The sequence below is a fragment of the Sander vitreus genome, chromosome 9, assembly GCF_031162955.1.
Source record: "Sander vitreus isolate 19-12246 chromosome 9, sanVit1, whole genome shotgun sequence".
Lineage (NCBI taxonomy): Eukaryota > Metazoa > Chordata > Actinopteri > Perciformes > Percidae > Sander > Sander vitreus.
In genome coordinates, this window is record NC_135863.1 from 15,320,019 (window position 1) to 15,338,089 (window position 18,071).

Here is an 18,071-nt window from a genome sequence, read left to right on the forward strand (position 1 = left end):
TCTTTTAGGAATGGTCATTCCAGGGTGATCTTTCAGCATGTGGTCTCTAAGTAGCACACTGAACTATATATAAACAAACAAGAATACATAAAATGGCTCTTTAACAACACATCCCTCCTGTATTTAGCCAGGCTCTGAGCATCCTCAGCTAAACGTCAGTAATAGTCTTGCATGCCAGGACAGATTTCTTTAGGGTACATGCAAAGCTAGCCTGAGCTAAGAAGCTATGCTACTAAGAGCAGCGAGGGGACCTATGCTTGTCACAGCATAGCAGTCAATATGGTATCTTCCAGATCACTGAAAGGATAACGTTAGTAGGCCATCCCCTTTAACAGATCTTGACTGTATTTCAGGATTAGCGCAAGATGGATTTCTTAAACCTCGCATACGATAAATTGGATAATAGGTTATTTCAGGAAAATGGTGACGCTCACAAATTAAATGTCACAAAGCCTAAGCAGGTGTTGTATTGCTATAAATAAGTTGCTAGGAAGCGGTAGCTAACGTTAGGTGGCTAGCCACTTGTATAGGTCAGGTGGAAGGATCATACAAGGAAACAATCTGGCAATGTGGCTATCCAGTTAACTTGCTACCATCAAATGTGGCGTTACAGCAGCGTTAATGTTTAACTGCCCTGTGAATGAGGGCCTTTTCATTTAATGTGGCTTCAAAATGAAATACCAAATTCCTGAATGAGATGCCGTCTAACAATTCAAAGGAAACATAATGACCCTGGGTTACTCCAAAGTTAGCTTAGCCGCACTAACGTTACCTTGGAAGGGATGGAGAGGCGAAAGCGCACTAGCACGTTAACGTTACCTTATTTATTCCAGGCACTGTCAGTGCAGCTCTTTTGCTGGTCTCATCCGACCGACAAAGCCGCCGTTAAATGAGACACTGGGGTCTCTTTAAAGAAACAGTCCACCCGAGAGTATTTTTAAGAATATAACAGTGTTTATGTTGTGTAACTGCGTTACTACTGAGAACTGACGCTTGTTGACAGACACAAAAAAATCTGTATCTTGTAGTCCTCCTCTTGTATGCAGTGAGTGCTGGAGCGAATCCATGGGCTGAACCATTCGCTCTGTGAGAGGGGGGACCTGAATGAAGTGCTGAAGTTTACATTCTGGTACCAACGTGACGTTTGTTGTACTGTAGGGCGTACATGTTCAGTCGGCACATTATTTTTTTTTAACTTGTTGTGAGTGACAATAAAAGTCGTACCAAAGTTGCGAGGTATATTTCGTACACGTTTTAGGTCATCAGGTCGTCAGGTTTCGGTGCAGCTCTTCCTCCACAACTCGCTGATACAAACAAAGGAGGCTACCTAGCAACTGTGTCGCTGACCATGGTGCTAAAAATCAAGCCTGACGATTTTCGGTGCGTCCCGCTCGAGGTCCTTAACGTGCCATATATTTATATAAACACACAACCGGTCAAAAGTTTGGGGTCACTTAGAAATGTCCATTCCACTCCATTATAGACAGAATACCAGCTGAGATCAGTTGCATTGTTTTTTTTAACCAGGGCAGCAGTTTTCTTATTACATTATGTGCTTACATAATTGCAAAAGGGTTCTCCAATGTTTTCTCAGTTAGCCTTTTAAAATGATATCAGATTAGTAAACAGAATGTGCCTTTGAACCATTGGATGAATGGTTGCTGATAATGGGCAATGTAGATATTGCATTAAAGATCATCCACTTCTTTCTACAACAGTTGAGAACCCTTTTGCAATTATGTAAGCACATAATGTAATATGAAAACTGCTGCCCTGATTAAAAAAAAACAATGCAACTGATCTCTGCTGGTATTCTGTCTATAATGGAGTGGAATGGAAATTTCTAAGTGACCCCAAACTTTTGACTGGTAGTGTATATATATATATATATAATGATGTGGAAATATTCATCAAACGGTGTCAAAGACTTTTGCTTTCCTACTCATATTAAGTGAATTAACGTTACGTTACCTATATTTTTCAAATATCCTTTTTTGACGTGACTTGCAAATAATTCTGTTGTTTACATTCAGTCAACTCAGAAGTAAGGTTTTAAACCAGTTCAGAGCATTAGTTTAAATTTTTCTTTACTTAATTTTCTTTTCAATTTATTTTCCCACCATGATATTTCTTTCAACTTTGTGATTGGTTCTTTGCAGGAGCATAGCACAAAATTCTCGACCCTGTAGGTCTACATAGGTATTCTCTATGGCCCCTCACACACCTACGGCTATTCACTCTAGTATCTTTGTGGACCTCCTCACATGAGGGCCCTATATAGGCTACTGAGGCTCATTTTCCCCCAGTCCCTCACCCATATTCTTTGACTATATTTTGCAATCAAAGGCATTCCCTTAGATTACAGTACTTTCGCTTGTTTGAATAGTTTGTTTAGATGTGTTTATTTTTCAGACTTATTCAACCATTTCATTTTATAGCCTAATGCTTTATTTCAACACCTCAAAGACAATGATGTCCTAAAGTTGGCTAACAGGCACTTCTGAACAACTGGCTTTTGAAACAAAGTGTTAACCACAAAATGTCCCTCAGGTGTATGTCTTTGTTAAAATTGTGGTATTCTTATGTAACACTCCTGATCCTTGCAAGGTAATTCTGTTGTTCTGTCTTTCCTTGGAAGTCAGAGCTCACATCAACTACAAAAGATCACCCCAGGGAGATCAGAACAGGTGTGCAATTTCTAAGGAATGTTTGCTAACATGACCTGAAACTGAGACGGTGGGTAAAACTAGTTACACAATATATAGGCCTAGCACTTTCCACTACAAATAATTGTATGGTTTCACATAAAAGCAAAAACATTAGAAGAATGAAGGAGTGCAAAATGCTACAAGTAGTGGGCCCATACTGTAGCCTGCCTCACCTCTTATGGATGTGCTGGAACAATTTGTCAACTAAATTAGGCCTACTTGATTTAAAAACAAACAAAAAAACAATTACGTTGGGATTTGGGGGCCAGCAATCATGCAATAGCCTATACAAATTTTAAGACATTTGAATTCTGACTTAACTAACTTGTGAAATTATTAATTCTTCACATTTTATAGTGCATGTAGTCACGCCTTGTGAGCCACAATAACCTGCAGCCTTGCAGATGCAACTTAAATCCCAATTAATGTTCAAAAGGTAAGAAGTAGAGCTTTTGTTTTTCATTTGTATTATAAATACATAACTGGCAGTTATATTCAGTTAACCTTTGTTCACAAGATGAGATCAGATCACATTTATTCATTTAACCAACATATAGGCTATGTCAACTAAAACGTATATTATTGAAAAGTTCAAGTGACTGCTAATGCCTCTCATCACAAGAATTCACCTAACAGAGTTTTTATGTCCTCAAATCGAACCACAGAACTGCGTGTGATCAAAGGTCTGCATGTTTTCTTCCAAAAACACTTGACTTTGAAGGATAACATCACTTTTTATGTCTGTAAAGTTGTGTATAACTGTTCTGTCAAATATGCTGCATTCAAAACTCATAGGAAATACAGCTACCTTAATTCACGCTTGCAAAATTAATACATTTCATCACTTCATTTTGTGATCCGAATTATTAACTCTTAGAATTGGCTGGATATTTCCATTATGGCAGATTATGCGGTGTTTATTGTTATATTAATACTCATGAACAAAGTCCATAACTTTAATAGTGGTGGTGTTTTGACGCTGAACAAGTTAAAAGATATCACTTTTGCTGCGTTCACCATCTCAGTCATGGCATGTCTGAAAACATTTATAATGAATTAACATAATGGATGACCAAACAGCATGAGAAATATTGTGAAAATCGGGACTCCCTCGCATTTTGTGCCTCTACGTGTAATAGTAACAGCCTAGTAATACTACAAGACATGCACCTTTTACACCTATAGGCTACCTATGGTCTCAGATCTCAATAAAATGTGTTGTTAAACATTTTCTAATAGTATGAACCATTTTCTTTGTTTCATCACTAAGCATCATATTTGACTGAACAGCATGTGAATAGAAAAAAACCTAGATTAATGTATCCTAAGTGTAGCATACCTTTTAGAAATATTTCCTTGTCAACAAACCCATAGGTGTTGCCTTATGGAGATTAAGGACCTTTGGCTCACCATGGCAACAACAACAACCACAACAATAATAATAATAATAATAATAATAATAATAATAATAATAATAATAATAATAATAATAATAATTGTGAGGGACAGATTTTAGGCACAGAGTGATCATCGGTCAAAGTTATGATGTCTATGTCTAAGTAAATAATTGCTAAATATGACTTGCATGTATATAACAAACTACTTTTACATAATACAATCAAATAAATGTGATCTATGAGAAACTATTTCATTTCATTTTCAGTTAGATAGCCCTTTAAAAGCAAACCAAAGTGCTTCACAAAGACGAAAACATACAGTATGTATACAAGCATAAAACACACAAATATATGTGTGTGTTTTATTTTATATATATATATATATGTATAGGCTATACATACACATGATATACACACATGTAGAGGCTACATAAAATAAAAGGAAAGAAAATCGGTTAAACATAATTAAAATTAAAAAGCCAGAGAAAAATACGATTTCCGATCGGCATTTAAAAGCAGCATTTCACCCATCAAGTCTGTTTTGTGGGTATTCCCATATGACGTGAACGCAGCACAAAACGACAGCAGGCAGAGGTGAAAAGTCTGGATCATGTTTTCATTCCAGCGGAGGCATACTTGAACGACAAAGGACATTGTAAATAAAGATCAACAGGGCGGTTAGCAGAGCACGTCGAGGTTCTGTACACAAAGATAAGACATTGATGTTGTTGTTAGCCAACCAGCTAGCACAAGCTGAAATTTGTTAGCTAGCTAACGGAGGACCCTGTTAGCTAACCGCCACCATCATCGCTCCTAGCCAGCTGTGCATCGCCCTGTCTTCCTACGATGGGAAACACAGCAACTGCCAAGAAAGGCAATGAGCAAGAAAGCGGTAAGTTCCTGAAAACCATCCAGTTAGCCTGTTAGCCATCTAATGTTAGCAATTGTACAGCGTGAGCTTGCTTATCATAACGTCTGTGGAGAGCAGCCTTTAGCAGTTGTTGTCTAGTGTTAGCAGACAGTACAGTAATATGGGCTGCAGAGAAGAACCATCTTTGGTAGGGCAGTTTACAAGGTGTGCTGCCTTCCTCGTAATGGTGTCTGTTTGCTTATCTCACTTGGAAACCGTGCCACAGATGATGCAGCCAGCTAATTACTGAAAGTGACATTTGTGCAGATGACAGAGGTCCTCACCATCCTGTTGGAGGTTTACCACAGCAGTGAATACAAAGAGAGATCCTTGACTCAACGAAATGAAAAAGATTTTCTTATTACACACTATAACGTGTAACGTTAACTGAAGTCATCAAGGCACCATATTTAATTTCCAAACAGCTGATATCAGCTGTCTGGAGCCAGATAACCTCAGCAAACATTGGTTTCTACTAAAGCTGCAGTACAAGGCCTAGTCACTGCCAACAACAGGTACATGAAAACAGACAAGTTGACCATGGCTGCTGATTTGGTTAAACCAGGCTTAGGATAAACAAGTGTCTTGGTGTCTGGGGCTGCAAAATGGACTGCAACATTTTCTATCCAACCTGGCTAACATTGATGTGTCAAGTCACCTCTCAACAGGTTTATTGTAAATTAAAATGTTATTCCTCAGGTTAAAGTCACTTACAGTGTTGATGCTATAAAATCAAGGAAAGGTAACTCCTGTCCTAATCAAATTGCATTTGTTAAAAACAATTTTGCAATCTGAAGTGCTCCATCAATCACTTGAAAGCAGTAGCCAGAGGGCACTCTCGTGTGTTAAGTGTGCATTCATCAGTAATGACCAAAATAATCCACTAAACTGTCTGTCTGGAGAGCACTGATCTCAACCTGCTTTCTGATTGGCAGTAGTCCATTACAGTCTCACAGCCTAGTGACTTAAGCCACCTGTAGTTTCTGCAGGGAAACGTTATTGGTGATTTTGTTTTCATTCTAGATATTTAATTATCCAGAGGGGACCAAACTGCTGTACCTCCAAAACAAACCCACATTTCTAGTACACTGGCATTAAAAAAATGCAGCATGAGGGTCAGTTCCTTAGAGTGATTTTAAGCATAGGGGAAAGCTAGTTGAAGAACTGCATGGTTCCACCACCAGAGAGCATGATAACCTGGAGATAAGTTTTCTCTTAGTCAGTCAGTGGGCGTTACAGTTTCCTTATCAGCACTCTGAATGCACTACAGCTGGGCAATGTTTTTGACATAACCTTTAGAGGCTGGCCATTTTGTGTATTTGCCTACTGTGTATATCTTTTTGTCAAAACAACGTTACCATTTGTATTGGAGACTAATATGTGTTTTCCACACCACATAGAAAAAGTAGACATGCAGTTGGCCGTTAAACTGATGCAGAGTACTTGAACAGGAAGCTTATTTTTTTTTTGTGGTTAGCCAAGCATTGCAGTAAACCCGGCTGCATACAGGAAGTTCGTATCACTCGTTGGTCTTCAGTCTGAAAAAAGTTAGTTTGCCTGTGAGTCTTTTCACTCGCACATCAAGACATTTGTCTCAAAATGGCCCAGGGAAAGGACCAATCCTTCGCCAGCCGCCTTTTCCATAGATGTCGTAAGAGTAGCCAAGAGCAGAGAGGACAAGAGAGTGAGGTGCCTCTTATCTCTGAGTTCACCATCATGTGGGATAAATTCAGTAAGTGTGGCGTTGCTTTTACACTTAAAATATGTCTGCCACCATCTGCAGCTCGAGCAGGACGAGTCTCAGCTTGCGTTTTGTAAGTCATGTTTGTAAGAAAACTGATTTAGACGAAGCTTATAAAATGAACCAAGTGGCGTATTATGCCATACAAGTCTTTTAATAGGTTAAATCAACCTTTAAGTTTGATTATATTTTGTTTTTTTTCACGTACATGGTTGTTCATTATTTTGTCAGGTCTTCTAAAACTTGCACACATTCTTGATCCACCAGAGACAACAGTAAAAGCAGCTTTGTAGAGTGGGGCATTTGTGGTGCTTGCATCATCGTAATATCTCTGTCCTGTCATTTCTGTGTACTGTGTGCTTTTTATAATGCCTTTTCAACCACTGTTGTTTTATAGTCTTTGACACTTTGACAGTTGTTTATAGTTTAACAGTATTTTGTTCAGTATAGGATAGTGAAACCTTCCTAAATAGTAGACTTAGATAAATACTACCTACTGTGAAGAATTAAACCCATTTCAACTTATTGCTTAATTGTAAAGAACTAAAATCCCTTGACTGTTGCTTTAACCTACAGTTTTCATAGATAATTAAAGAAATGCGTCTTCCAACCAAAATAATCGTCTTGTTTCTATGTAGAATATTTGAATCAGGTTTAACTTTGATCATAGGGATGCCTCGCCTTGTCTTTTTCAGTGTCATTTTGTTATGTGTTGCATTTAAACCACTTGAATCTCAAAATGTTCTTGTTTTATGCACTTCATAAATGTTTCTTCCTCTCTTTCTCTTCTCCGTCATTTCCATCCATGTGGCTGAATGTTCCTGCAAACCCTTGGTGAACTGTAGAGACTTTTGGTATGCTCATTTTTCCATGAGCAATCCTAAGTCACAGAGAGGTTTATTCTTCAGTTTAGGCCTACCAGGCTTGTATTATGCGACATCTAAATATTACTAAGATTGAGGTTAATTAGGATAGGTCTGTTAACATACAGTTTCTACATAGTCCTTCAATGCCAGGTATGCATTTCAATCAGCGACAGCATACCAAGTGCACCACCAACTAGACATTAGTTACCTGCCACGACTCTGTGACTTTGGACATCTCATGTCTGCTGTGACTTTCACAATGCACTGTCTTTCTAATGCCTGCACTGTAGCCTCCTCAGTTATGTTGTGCATTTTCTCTTTCTTCTCTGCCCAGTATTACTGCCTCCCCCCTTTACTCCCACCTACTCCTGAAAGGGATGCAGAATACCTTGTCTTTGATTTGGCCAATTCTGTAAAGTCCACATGAGCTCTTTGCATCACTTTATTAATTAAAAATTCCTGCTTTGACGTGTGGTTTTGAGTTTTGTTAAAGAGGTTTTTTTTTTTTTTTTGCTGTTTTGTCAAGTACTGTAGTCCTGCATCCCCAGTACTTGACATTTGCCTGACCTTAAACATGCATTTTTTATTCTTAAACATGTGAACAGCCTTTGTTTATTTTCCTGAAACACGTTAAACTACGCCAGTTTGTTATTTCCCTCAACATGCTAACTGACCTTTGTGTGAGTAGTACCAAATTGCTAATTGTAAAATCACACTTCTGTCTCTCTTTATAGTGAAAGAGTTCTTAGCTAAAGCCAAAGAAGATTTTTTAAGAAAATGGGAGTGTCCACCACAGGTAAGTCGTTCCCTGTGAATAGAATTCAAACTTTAATTTTACCTTAACATGCTTTTAAGAGGCAAAATGATAGATAGCCATTTTGTTTGATAGTGCCTAGCTACTTCCTGGTTCAGATCTGATTGGCCTGAAAGCTAGCTGATTGCGTAATTGTACTGTGCCACTAAGAGGCTTTTATTATAAAAACATCTCTACCTAGCTTATGTGTTTTTTCTGAGCTTAATGGAGGCAAATGTCATACCAGTTGCATCTATAAGAGCTGCAATTACACCAAACTTACAAGCAGAAATGTAAGCACTCCAATCATTAGTTTGCTGTCTTTACTATCAATGATAATATTTCCTCAGAGCACAACTGGCCTGGATGACTTTGATAGGTTCAAGACTCTGGGCACTGGCTCATTCGGTCGAGTTATGCTTGTCAAACATAAAGAAACGAATCAGTTCTACGCCATGAAGATCTTGGACAAACAAAAAGTAAGTGTATGCTTTTAAAAAAAAAAAATGTTTACCCATCTCCATAAGAACTCATGGTAGGTCAGGGTAGTCTGTGAAAAGCAAACTCCTGCATGCTTGACAAATGCTGTAACTACATAAATGCTGTGCATCTCGTAAAAGGAAATGGAACGCTTCCTCTCGTGCGCTGCCAGCATGTTATCGTTGAAAACCTCAGAGACACTTCACATGAGAGTTTCGATCTTTAAATACTGATGTGAGAGTCGTAGGAGGAGGTTAGCGTGTCCTCAGTGCATTGCTCATGTAGCACTGTTCCCTTGAATTTCACACAGTTGACTTAAGAGATCAAATCTGTCTGACTTTCAGTTTTAAGCTGTACTGCTGAACGACTTTACTTATTACCATGTATCTCTGCTCACTTTTCTTCTTCACACTTTGTATGCTGCCCTTTTGTTAGTTCATCACAGGGGTCTTAAAGGATTTTCTGTGTTTTTGCAATTTTTGTATCCCACACGCTACTTCTAATAATGTACATTTCACATTGCTGTTAACCATTTCCCAAAGCATGCCATGCATTTACAGGTTTGTGAATGTGTTTTTACTGCCTTAGAGGTAGCCATTGTTTTCCATTTAAATATTTCAGTACAGTGCGCAAATTCATTTGCAGAGACTTGCGAGAAGAAGGTAATTGATCACAGTAACTGTCATGGCCAGGTGTTTGGTAATGCAGTTGAAACTGTGGATTGAGTTTATGTCTGACAGTCTTTTTAAACCAAGGACCTAGCAAATTAGGGCATTTCTTTTCGTGATGACTGCTATTTGCTTAGTGTTGCGTCTTCTGACTTAGATTTTTTGACAATATGGCTTGTGGAGGCAATGCTGGCGATGAACGCTTGACTTTTAAGTCTCGTATGTCCGAGCTTCCCACTAACTCATGAATTCATCAGACTGGTAGACGTTTTAAATAAACTGCACTTAAACCATGCTACACCCGACGAAAATAAAACAGAACATGACGTTAAATCGGATGGATTAAGCTTTAAGTCTGTGCGAGTTGCTTTTTTACACCTTACTGAAATGAATGGAAGACAGCAGCTGAATGGAGAGGAGGACAGACCCAAGATGTAAAAAATAATGCTATGCTTGTGAGCAGTCATAATTGGGCTAAAACATCTGTGTGCATTAACATTTTAATCAGGCATAGCTCTCAGAAATCATGAAAAAAGCTTTGGGTATTGTGGCTTTGCTTTACGTTGAATTCTGGAAATTGTCTAACAGGCACACATACTCAATTATCAAGAACATGCTATGCTAAATATACGTTATATATATGTTAGTATACTAATATTGTGCCTTGTTTTTTTTTTCAGGTGGTGAAGTTGAAGCAGATAGAACACACACTAAATGAAAAGAGAATACTACAGGCGGTCTCTTTCCCCTTCCTCGTCAGATTGGAGTACGCTTTCAAGGTAAACGTTGGCACCAACTACAAACTGCTGGTAACCAACTACATGGTTACCACATTATCAGTGTTTTTATATGTTTCACTAAGGAATCCTAATGCTGACATAACCAACCTTTCGTGTTCACCGGTCACAGTGCTACCGTTGGTACAGTTCAAGCTCAAAATAACCAGCCAACTACATGTTTATGAACAAAAACAGCAACAGAGTAGACGCCCCCTGTAATGTAGCATCATTTAATCTGATTGGGATGTTTTATTTCACTGCCTGAAGAGCACTTATCTTTAGGCTTGTTCGAGATGAGCCAGGTCTGCGCAGAATCGATCACCAGCGATCGCCGCCCAATGCATGCTGGTTAGATTTTTGTCCGACTTGATCCCGTGCTCTGACGTCACGCACACGCGGGCAACGATAACCTTGCGAGATCAAGGCGGCCGCAGGTTTGAGACGCAGGCAGCGCAGTTGCTTTTCACCGACTGCAAGACCCCAGGACCCAGGGCATGCTGGGAAATGCCTGCCTCTCAGCTGATCTAACAGCTGATTGGTTCAGAATCGCCTCAACATGCTGACGTTTTATATGAACTTTTTATTGACTTTGAATTGGAGGGATTTTAACTGCTATTTGTCTGATTTAAAGGCTTATTCTGTACAGAACACATGTTGTGTGGCTGATAGTTACGTTTAGAAGTCCGAGACTAAATCTGTTTTAGAGACTAAACAGATTACAGATCATCTACAGCCTGTTAATTAAAATCAGCAACAGGTCTCATGCAGAGCATTTTAACAGCTACTCTGTCATAATAAAAACAACTGGAGACTGTGTACAAGCTGATATATGGGTCTGATAACATTTTATTAAATTGGAATCAGACCTAACAGGATGTGAGTGTTTATGTGACTTCCTGTTTAGCCTGACGGCTGCTAGAAACGGCTGTAAACTGTCCGACTTAACAGCGGATTTTTGTCACCGCCCCCTGCTGCTGCCGCCTGCTCTCTTCCATTTTACAGGCGAGGCACAGTTCATCTCGAACGAGCCTAACGATTGTGATCAGTTGTTATGCCCCTGCTTAAAGGTTTCTTGTTTTGATTAACAGGACAACTCAAACCTCTACATGGTGATGGAGTATGTGCCCGGTGGAGAGATGTTCTCGCACCTCAGACGTATCGGAAGGTTCAGGTATAGAGTACATTTTTATTATTTTATTTTGAGTGCTGTATCATCTACTAATAGCTGTACAGTTTTCACTTTGCTCACTGTTGTCCGACGATGTCATGGATAAAATAGTTTGAGACAGACAGCATTTTGAGGCGGCTATCCAATGAATAATTGAGTTTGCGCCTTCACTCAGAAGAGTCGCGTGTTCATATATTGCACCAATGTCTGACTGTCCACCCTCCCTTCTTTCAGTGAAAATCATGCAAGATTTTATGCAGCTCAGATAGTACTCACCTTTGAGTACCTTCACTCTTTAGACCTCATCTACAGAGACCTGAAGCCTGAAAACCTGCTCATAGATCAACATGGGTATATCCAGGTACACAATCTATGTAAAGTTTATAATAGAAAAGTAAACTGAATGGAAAGGTATCCGACATCAAGTAAGTTCTGTCTAAAGACAGATAATACAAAAAATCAAATTAACACATTTAGTCGGTTTGAGCCAAGTAAAAAACCAACAACAACCTGATAAACAGATGTAGGCTTCTGTTGATAGCCATGGGTCTGAAGTGTAGTACATGTTTACTTTGCCCTTTATGTAGTTACTTTTCTTATCATGCTCCTATTGTTCTTTCTTCAGGTCACAGACTTTGGCTTTGCCAAAAGAGTAAAAGGCAGGACCTGGACATTGTGTGGAACTCCTGAGTACCTGGCTCCAGAGATCATCCTCAGCAAGGTAATCCCTTCAACAGCCCACTGTTATTACAGTACAGTTAGAACGTATTAAAACAGTAACTCAAGCACAATGGATTTCAGATGAAACTAGAAGGGCACTCGGACAGAGCGCAGACCTAAGCCAAGACCATGCCCTATCTCACACTGTTAATGCAGTGTGAATTTTCCCAGTCCGGAACTCATTTTTCCAATTATTCCGACACCACATGAATGCAGAACAAGAAGCCCTATCTTGCGTTGTTAACGAAAGTGAAAAATAATTTGTGTATCTACCCTGTGATTTGGATCTGCTCCAAAATGTAATGGGTTCTTCTTTGGCCCATACTATACCCTTCCACCAAGTTTCATGAAAATATAGCCAGTAGTTTTTCCATTCTCTTGCTCTCAGCCGAACAAACCACAAACCAACAAACCAAGCCGAAAACATAACCTCCTTGGCGGAGGTAACAATGACAATGAGGTGTAAGTGCTGACTTTCACCTTTTCTTGTTAAGATTATTTTTTGGGCTTTTCCGCCTTTAATTCGACAGGACAGCTAGGTAAGAAAGGGGAGAGAGAGGGGGAAGACATGCAGGAAATCGTCACAGGTCGGATTCGAACCCTGGACCTCTGCATCGAGGCATAAGCCTCTCAGTATATGTGCGCCTGTTCTACCCACTGAGTCAACCCGGCCATTCACCTTTTTAAAGGGTCTTCACATTCATATTTTAAGAAAAATTTTAGGAATTGTAGCCGTTTTTATGCACAGTAACCCAAATTTTATGACAATGCTGCAGTACAATGATCCTTAACATATAGACAAGACAAATGGTGAGTTGACGAGACAAACAATAAGTTTGTGTTCAGTCCAACTGAACGGGTTTCACTTCACAAATAGACCAATCTTTGAAACAAGCAAGAATTGAAGCTGGCTGAAGTATAGGCCCGAAAGATCGCCACCAGAGAAGATAAGTGTCTGCTGTCATTGAATGCAAAGGATCTTGCTAAGTTGTCCAAATACTTTTTGTCCTTAAACTGGGGGGTAAAGGGATACAATAACTACACCTGATGTAAGGGCACTTTCACACCTATAGTTTGGTAGACTGTGCGATTCGCGGGTGAAGTTACAACATTGTTGCATTTTTCATTTGGTCCAGTTTGCGTTCAGACCGCACTTTGTCAAACGCACCAAATATTGTAAACAAATGTCATAAGGTCGAAACAGTCGCTTGTTTATTATCCGAGTGAAACTCGCCGACACTTCCTGGTCTCAGAAATAATGGAGCAACAACAAATTTATCATGTCTTGGGTTTTCTGGTTTTGCTTTAGTGTTTCTAAAATTTTACAACAATATGAGCAGCTGACAAGACAGCGAGCGAAGGAGAGGGCGGACCCTGATGAGAGAGGGATTATGATGTGTTGTCACACAAATGACGAGCAATGTATGGTCATATTGGTTATGGATCTGAAAGTTATCCTTTAAATCATGTAAAAGTCCGTAAATTGTGTGCAAGGTTAAAATTGCAGGCTAGTAAATGCACTGTTTTTTGGTTCACTTCCTGTATTTGAGTCGGGACGCGTTCTCACCTGAAGTGAACTGAACTCTAGCGCACTTGGAGGCAAACCGAGACCCCCATTTTCAAGCGGACCAGAGTATGAATGAGCTTTCACTCCACCCCTATCGAACTGTACTATCCCACGAAAGGCTCCAGGGTTCGGTTAAAATGGACCAAACTGCTCAGATGTGAAAGCAACCTAAATGTAAAATCCCACAAATGAGAGTTAAGTGCAGAGCCAACACAATAAATGTGTCACTTGTATGTATATCTGACTGCTCTGTGTGTCTCAAGACTGTCTGGCTGTTATTACCAGTCATTATCCAAGGTAGTTTTGCATAGTTAAAGGTGCAGTAGGTAAGACTTATAAAACTAACTTTCTGTCATATTTGACCCTATGTTCCAGTAGAACTACATGAAGCAGGTAATTTAAAAAAAGGCACCACCTACAGCCTGTAGTGCGATTTGCAAAAATCCTCAGCTCCCTGTTCAGAATCACCAATCAGGGCCAGGGGGGGTGTCTAACGCATTCATTCTCCCTTGTGGGGGGAGGGGCTTTGGAGACAGTTTTGGGCTTTAGCAGAAAGGGGGGAGGGAGAAGTTGTTGATGTTCAAAATGTTTGGCTAAGTCCTGGATCTTCACAATTCTACCTACAGCACCTTTAAGGTTGAGCCAAGAAACCAACCTACATATTCTGTTTCTGACTCTTCCAGGGCTACAACAAAGCTGTGGATTGGTGGGCACTTGGAGTTCTCGTCTATGAAATGGCTGCTGGTTACCCTCCCTTTTTTGCTGATCAGCCTATCCAGATCTACGAAAAAATTGTGTCTGGCAAGGTATGAAGAGAAAGTCACACGCAAAGTCTCAGAGTTTAAATATTTGAGTTAATTGTCATGCCTCTGCTTGCCTTTCAACCACAAGCATCAACTTGCCATTGTTTCTCCAGTGTTTCTTGTTGCTATTTATGTATTGTTAGCAAGCATGTTATGTTAAATGGGTGAACAGCACAGGTATGTTGGTAATCCAGAGTTTCCTTTTCGCTTTTGTAGGTACGATTTCCCTCTCACTTTAGCTCTGACCTGAAGGATCTGCTGAGAAACCTGCTCCAGGTAGACCTAACAAAGAGATTTGGTAACCTGAAGAATGGTGTGAATGACATAAAAAATCACAAGTGGTTCTCCACAACAGACTGGATTGCCATCTACGAGAGAAAGGTATGTATTCTTTGTGTCATAACATAATTCTGCATCTGGAAACATGCAATGACACTGACATTTAGTTCTTAGTAAATTTACCAAAATAATGAAGACATGAGGTGACTCTGTCATGAGGTGATGGTTGAGAGGTTCCCCTTTTTTGGTAAATTTGTCATCAGGCATACAAACACATTCTCTGTTAGCAGCGATGATAGCTTGCACAGTGACAAACACTATTTGCCTAATTGCCAGTAAATTATACCACCAATTAAGACATAGTATCAATTTGCAACCAATTGATCAGAGCATTCCTAGATATCTGCCGCATTCAAAGAACGCAGACATTTATCAAATTATTGAATGGTTATTAATAATAATAAGCACAAGTATTTTAAACACCAGACCTTGTTTGGCATATTTAAAGTAAACATCAGAAAACAATTCCTTATTTTCTTCTGCGTTCTTAGGTCGAAGCCCCCTTCTTGCCAAAGTGCAGAGGCCCAGGAGACACGAGTAACTTTGACGACTACGAAGAGGAGGACATTCACGTCTCACAAACGGAAAAATGTGCAAAAGAGTTTGCTGATTTCTAGTGAGTGGGCCAGAGTCCCATCAGGGCTCACATGTTTTGGTATATTTGCACTCTCCTGAGGGTTGAGGTGGAACTGAGGCCATCACGTGTTCAAAACAAACGCCTCGTTCCTTCATTCCACACAGCTGAATGAGGTCCTTCTTGCCATGATCCTGCGTGCAGTTAGCACTAACCTATACACAGGCACATTATGCAGACACTCCTAGTGCTGCAACACAAAAATACTAGACCACGTTCTCATCTTGTTTTTTATTTTTTCCACTTTTAAATAGCCTCCCTCCTCATTTCAATTCAAATAATTATTTGAAAAGCAACATGACAACTGATATTATGTCCATTTCCGAATGGCACAAAGAGTGATTGATTGTATTAGCTGGCATTGCACATATTGTGATTTAAGCTTTGGGAAAATAGAAGGGATTTTTTTTGGTGTTATTTTCTAAAATGACATGAACATAAGTTCTGCCAGTTATCTGTCGTCTGTCCCATACCTGAGTGTGTTTTAGGGTTCAGTTTATTATTCGTAAATCATGAAGACTTTACGATAAACCATTATTCATCAATCTTTTGTCCTTAAGACCTAGAACCGTGTATTTGTGCATATAGAAATATACGTATATGGGACATTAGATTTTCAAACGCTTGTTTCACTTTTTGTGAAAGCATGACCAAAATTCGAAAACAAAGAAACTGGTGTTAAGTGAAGGGAAAGCAACACTGATGACTTCTTGAAGTTTCTGAGTTTTAGGCTTTCAGCTTTTGAAGAGATGGATTAACGGTGACAGGTGTTATTATGGAGCAGAAACTTGTCAATCAGTGCTGTATTCATTCAATTGTAGCATTGTTTTATCCATATCTGGTCACACCTCAGACTAGGTGTGGTATTAAATGAAAGGAATGAGATGATATATTTTTTTCAGGTACAACAATGTTTCAAAAGGAAGGAAAACTGAAGGGGTTTGAGAACATCACTCCACAAAACAGGTCATCCGTCTTTGGTAGGGCCAGGAATGTATGAAGTGCATTCACATGGCATTTTTCAATAGCTGAAAGGTCAGTCTGTTAGATCTTCTTGAGAGTATGTTTTTGTGAATGCAGAGCAGTGTTGGTCACATAGACATATTTTGTCCATTCGGGGTTGCTTTTCAATTTTATTTTTAAATTGTGCTTTAGCAGAGCACTCGGAAGCATTGTGTAACTGCCATGTTTGTTTTATTTTCATTTTTACTTTTGCATGTTTGTTACATTTGTACAGCAGTGTCACATCAAGCTAATAGTGCCCTTAAGTGTTAACCCTATTTTTATGTTGTGTTTTGTTACCTTTAAATTGTTTCATTGCCTGGTACATTGATGCATTAGATTAGCAATCTGTATCTGAGTGACATATTCCTCTGCATAATCCCACAAAAGCAAAACTAAACCATTGAAATGATAGATAATTGAAATATCATACCCTTAAAGTATTCATTCATCTTGGTCACCACTTGGTTGAAACATATACCTCAACTATAGCTTGTAGTCTCTTTGAATCATTTTTAAATCAATTTGTACACTGTGATGGAGCAATATTTGCTCATTCTTCCTTGCAACATTGCTCAGGCTGAGTCAGGTAAGTTAGAGAACGGAAAAAATGCATCTTGTTACAAATTTTCAAAGGGAATAAGGTCAAGAGTCTGACTTCTGAGGAACATTTTCCTTGTGTCATTGTAAATCACTCCTGTTAAGCTATTGTCTACACATATTTAATACATATTTTCTCCCCTCAAGAAAAATATAGGTTTTATGAGGGATTTTCTATACTGAGCGCCATTCATTTCCTTTGAATTCCGACACATAGCCTGCCCTTGCTGCTGAAATGTAGTCCCTGCCTCCGCAAACTCCTCACCGGCGTGACAGGTCGACGTGTATTTAACAGGTGATCATAGAATCTGTATGTCAAAGGTTCAATACCTACAAGGCCAAGGTGTCCACTTGTTGAACTTCCAGATGTCAGAAAAGACCTGATGGCTTCTGTGATCCTTTGATTCCCTCGAGGGAAGTTTGTCTCTGCCGTCCACGGGGAGGTCAGAGTTTGAGGTCATTTTTGTAGGTCGGACACTCAGGGTTGTGGGGAAATCAAAGTTTTACATTTCACATCTTGTTGGAAACAATAATGCATTGTTGACAGTATTTCAATTTAACACCTCTTAAGTCTTCTGAAGTTTTGATCATTATTTGACATGGTGCTCAAGTGTTTGTAGATGAGAACAATGCAATTTAATCAAGTTCAACAATCTTAGACAACCAAATGTGAAAAAGGTTTGGTGACTGAATGCTTTTTTTTAAGGTACTGATACTCTATATTGATATTGGCTATGCCTGAATTTAAACTTTTTTTTTTTCATGAGCACACAATGTGACATTTTATTTAGCCCTGATTTCATTTCAAACGGCACAAGTGTTTTTTATGCAATTTTTATTTATATTAGAGATGTCTAATGAAATTACATTTTAAATGTTTAAACTTGCATAGTTCA

General features: G+C 39.2%; 2 protein-coding genes across 3 annotated transcripts in view; one reads left to right on the forward strand and one right to left on the reverse strand.

Annotated features, from left to right (window-relative positions):
- The window catches only part of ttll7 (tubulin tyrosine ligase-like family, member 7), a 70,884-nt gene extending 69,868 nt beyond the window's left edge, over nt 1–1,016 (reverse strand). Inside the window, exon 1 of the mRNA XM_078258861.1 lies at nt 820–1,016. The gene's annotated coding sequence lies outside the window, so the exon portion shown is untranslated. The remainder of the gene's footprint in view (nt 1–819) is intronic.
- A 3,651-nt stretch (nt 1,017–4,667) lies between these two features.
- On the forward strand, nt 4,668–17,005 carry prkacba (protein kinase, cAMP-dependent, catalytic, beta a). 2 transcript variants are annotated; one of them, XM_078258863.1, is made up of 10 exons: nt 4,668–4,997; nt 8,357–8,418; nt 8,766–8,894; nt 10,244–10,342; nt 11,431–11,513; nt 11,745–11,871; nt 12,136–12,231; nt 14,481–14,603; nt 14,817–14,981; nt 15,431–17,005. In XM_078258863.1, exons 1-10 carry the CDS (start codon nt 4,952–4,954, stop codon nt 15,554–15,556), a joined length of 1,056 nt encoding a protein of 351 aa, XP_078114989.1. In that variant the 5' UTR covers nt 4,668–4,951; the 3' UTR covers nt 15,557–17,005. The 2 variants fall into 2 exon arrangements, with proteins under 2 accessions (XP_078114989.1, XP_078114988.1); XM_078258862.1 differs by lacking the exon at nt 4,668–4,997 and adding an exon at nt 6,320–6,747.
- The last annotated feature ends 1,066 nt before the right edge of the window (nt 17,006–18,071 follow it).

What these genes read in the sequence shown, in the direction of transcription:
- prkacba (XM_078258862.1), top strand. Translation starts at nt 6,615, where the DNA reads ATGGCCCAGGGAAAGGACCAATCCTTCGCCAGCCGCCTTTTCCATAGA. An exon ending in AGATCTTGGACAAACAAAAA is followed by an intron (nt 8,895 to 10,243) that starts GTAAGTGTATGC and finishes TTTTTTTTTCAG; the next exon opens with GTGGTGAAGTTGAAGCAGAT. An exon ending in AGACGTATCGGAAGGTTCAG is followed by an intron (nt 11,514 to 11,744) that starts GTATAGAGTACA and finishes CCCTTCTTTCAG; the next exon opens with TGAAAATCATGCAAGATTTT.